This window comes from Myotis nattereri (genome assembly GCF_964212035.1).
Source record: "Myotis nattereri genome assembly, chromosome: Y".
NCBI lineage: Eukaryota > Metazoa > Chordata > Mammalia > Chiroptera > Vespertilionidae > Myotis > Myotis nattereri.
The window spans coordinates 6,797,115-6,800,554 of record NC_138094.1 but is presented as its reverse complement, the minus strand read 5'-3'; the positions used below and the strand labels follow the sequence as shown (position 1 = coordinate 6,800,554).

Below are 3,440 nucleotides of genomic sequence, written 5' to 3'. Positions count from 1 at the left end.
ACTTGTTGTTTGTTGAATTGTTGATGATAGACATTCTGACCAGTGTGAGATGGTATCTCATTGGTCCTTTTGATTTGCATCTCTTGGATGATTAACGGTTTTGAGCATATTTTCATGTGTCTCCTGGCTTTCTGTATGTCCACTTACAAAAAGTATCTTAGTCCTACATCCATTTTTCTATTGGAATGTTGATCTTACTTTCGTTTAATTGGACGAGTTCAGTATAAATTTTGGAGAATAAGTCCTTATTGGATATAACATTGGCAAATATCTTCTCCCAGGCAGTGGACTTCCTTGTTTTGTTGTTGTTGTTGTTGTTGTTGTATTTGTTGGCTGCTTCTTCTCTGCAGAAGCGTTTTAATTTGACGTCGTCCCATTTGTTTCTTTTCTCCTCAGTATCCATTGCCCTAGGAGCTGTATCAGTAAAGGTATTGCTGAGACAGATGCCTGATATTTTGCTTCTTCTAAGATTTTCATGGTTACCCACTTACGTTTAAGTCCTTTATTCATTCCCCGTTTATACTTGTGTATGGTGTAAGTTGGTGGTCTAGACTAATTTTTTTTGCATGTATCTGTGCTATAAGTCCAACACCAATTATTATTATGTTTTTATTTTGGCTTTGTAATATCTTCAATGAAACAAAATAAAATTTCCTCTATGTTAATTGAGTCATACTTTCTCTAAATCTGGCCTTTAAAAAAATCTCCTGGGGTACAGTCCCATCCGTTCTTTGATTTTCCTTCCACTGATTCCAAACCTCCCCTGTAGTCTGCCTCCTTTCAAAGGACAAAAGCAGAGCCGGAGGCCTCAGAGCCGCCCACAGCAAGCTCATGCCCGCGGGAGGTGCAGCGCTCATCACCATCTGGACCATAGCTGTTGGGGAATGTCAAAGCCTGAGAATCAAAGTGGCAGCATGTCATCGCCTTCACCGGCCTGTCTCCAGCAGCACAAAACCAGTCGTCCCAGCCAGTGCTCTGGGGAGGGGACATCAGGGCGATGTGGTGGCGCTGTCCCCGGGCAGCCAAGTGTCCCAGGCTTCTCTTTGGACAGGCCTGGGCCAGGGCCTTTGGGGATCTCTGTGTCCATGTTATAAATCCGAGTGAGATCAGACACAATGTTATCAATGATTGGCTTGGTAAGGTCGCCACTAAACACCTGCCACCATGGCTTCTCGGCCTCAGCCTCGGTGGGCACCTGGACCCCGTAGACCTGGAGGGCCAGGTGGAGCACCGCCTCCCCTATGTGCTGAGCCTGGAACCTGAAGCACAGCCCACCACGGTAGCTGTTCCGCAGCAGGGCCCAGGCAGTGATGGGGATGGGGGTCCTTTGCCAGCTGTAAGGATTCAGCCAGTTCTTGAGAGAAATCAGGTAGTGGAGCAGGTACCTGTGTGGGTGCTGATAGGAGACTTGGAAGCGCAGTACAGGCAGCACAAGGAGCTCGCACTGCACAATGCTGTCCAGGATCACCCAGAATCGGGAGTCCATCTCCAAGGGCTCGCTGCCCGGGTGGAAGTCCCTGTTGGACACGTTGATGATGTCACGGGTTCGCAGGGGCTGTTCTTCCACTTTGCCAGCCAAGTAAAGGGCAGACATGGCTACCAAGTAGGGGTCATAGGCGTCCAGGTTGATCTCGCAGAAGAACTTATGGTAAATGGCACAGGCAGTGGCGAGGGGAATGGACTGCATCCCTAGCTTGACACCTGCCTCCATGATGAACCTTGTCACGCGGAAGTGCACCCTCGCCTGGGGTTCGGGCCACCCCTTGGCGCCTGGCGCCCTGTCCTCCTCTCTGCAGCTGTCCAGGCTAAGGTCCTCCATGGGGTCCCGCTCTGAGGCCGCAGACCCTTCAGAAGGGCAAGAGTCCCCAGTGCAGGGCCAGCACCAGCGCTGTCCTAGAGCCAGTCGCTGATATCCCAGCCCCACCCCGCCGAGGCCGGACTGCCACCCCGGTTCCAACACCAATTATTGAAGAGACTGTATGATTCCATTCTATGCTTTTGCTTCCCTTGTCAAATATTAATTGAGCATAATGGTTAGGGTCGACTTCTATGTTCTCTGTTCTGTCCCATTGTTCTATATGTCTGTTTTACTTCCAGTAAGAGGCAGTTCTGAGAATGGTGGCTTGTTGTATAGCTTGATATCTGGTATTGTGATCCCTCCAAGTTTGTTCTTCTTTGTCCAGATTGCTGTAACAATTTGGGGTCTTTTTTAATTCCATAGGAATTTTTGGAAACTTTCTTCTAGGTGAGATACTCCAATGATATTTTAATGCAGAATACATTAAAACTGTACATTGCTTTGGGTATTATGGACATTTTATTGATGTTGATTGTACCAATCCATGAATATGGTATGTTCTTCTATTTGCCTAAATCTTCCTCTATCACTTTTTTCAATTTCCTGTAAGTTTCCGAGAAGAGGTTTATACCTCCTTAGTTAAATTTATTCCTAAGTATCTTAATTTTTTGTTGCACTGGTAAATGGCATTTTTCTTGTTGTCTTTTTTTTTTTTTTTTTGGTTTTGTTTTGTTCTTTTTTTAGTTTCTCTTTCTGTGAGTTCATTATTGGTGTATCAAAAAGCCATGGAGCCAAAACCGGTTTGGCTCAGTGGCTAGAGCATCGGCCTGCGGATTGAAGGGTCCCAGGTTCGATTCCGGTCAAGGGCATGTACCTGGGTTGCGGGCACATCCCCAGTGGGAGATGTGCAGGAGGCAGCTGATCGATGCTTCTCTCTCATCGATGTTTCTAACTCTCTCTCTCCCTTCCTCTCTGTAAAAAATCAATAAAATATATTAAAAAAAAAGCCATGGAATTGTGGGTGTTAATTTTGTACCCTGCTACATTGCCAAATCCATTTGTAAATCTCCTCGTTTTTTGATGAAGTCTTTAGGTATTTCTATGCACAGTACCATGCCATCTGCGAATTATGACAGTTTTACTTCTTCTTTTCCACTTAGCATGCCTTGTTTGACTTCTTCTTGTCTGACTGCATTGCCTAGCACTACCAGTACTCTGTCGAACAGAAGTGGTGAGAGTGGGCATCCCTGTCTTGATCCTCTTCTTAGAGTAATTGTTTTTGCCCATTGAGTATAATGTCTGTAGGTTTGTCACATAAGGCTTTTATAATGTTGAGGTATGATCCCTCTATGCCCAGTTTGCTTAGAGTTTTTATCAAAATTGGGTGTTGGATATTGTCACATGCTTTTCCTGCACCAATGGATATGAATCTCTCTCAATTTGTTTATGTGATTCATCACATTTATTGATTTCTGGATGTTGACTCATCCTACTTCCCCAGAATATACCCGCTTTGGCAAGGTGTATGCTCATTTCAATGTAATGTTGCATCGCATTTGTTAGAGTTCTGTTGAGGATTATAACATCTATGGTCATCAGAGATATATTGGCCTGCATTTTTCTTTCTTTGTGTTTTCTCTAT

At 45.0% G+C, this 3,440-nt stretch overlaps 1 protein-coding gene across 1 annotated transcript; it reads right to left on the bottom strand.

Annotated features, from left to right (window-relative positions):
• Positions 1 to 780: 780 nt before the first annotated feature.
• On the bottom strand, positions 781 to 1,819 carry LOC308512311 (cyclin-Q-like; the record flags this gene model as incomplete). The annotated part of the gene is made up of 2 exons (XM_081082095.1): positions 781 to 894; positions 1,010 to 1,819. 2 exons carry the CDS (start codon positions 1,817 to 1,819, stop codon positions 781 to 783), a joined length of 924 nt encoding a protein of 307 aa, XP_080938221.1.
• Positions 1,820 to 3,440: the final 1,621 nt, after the last annotated feature.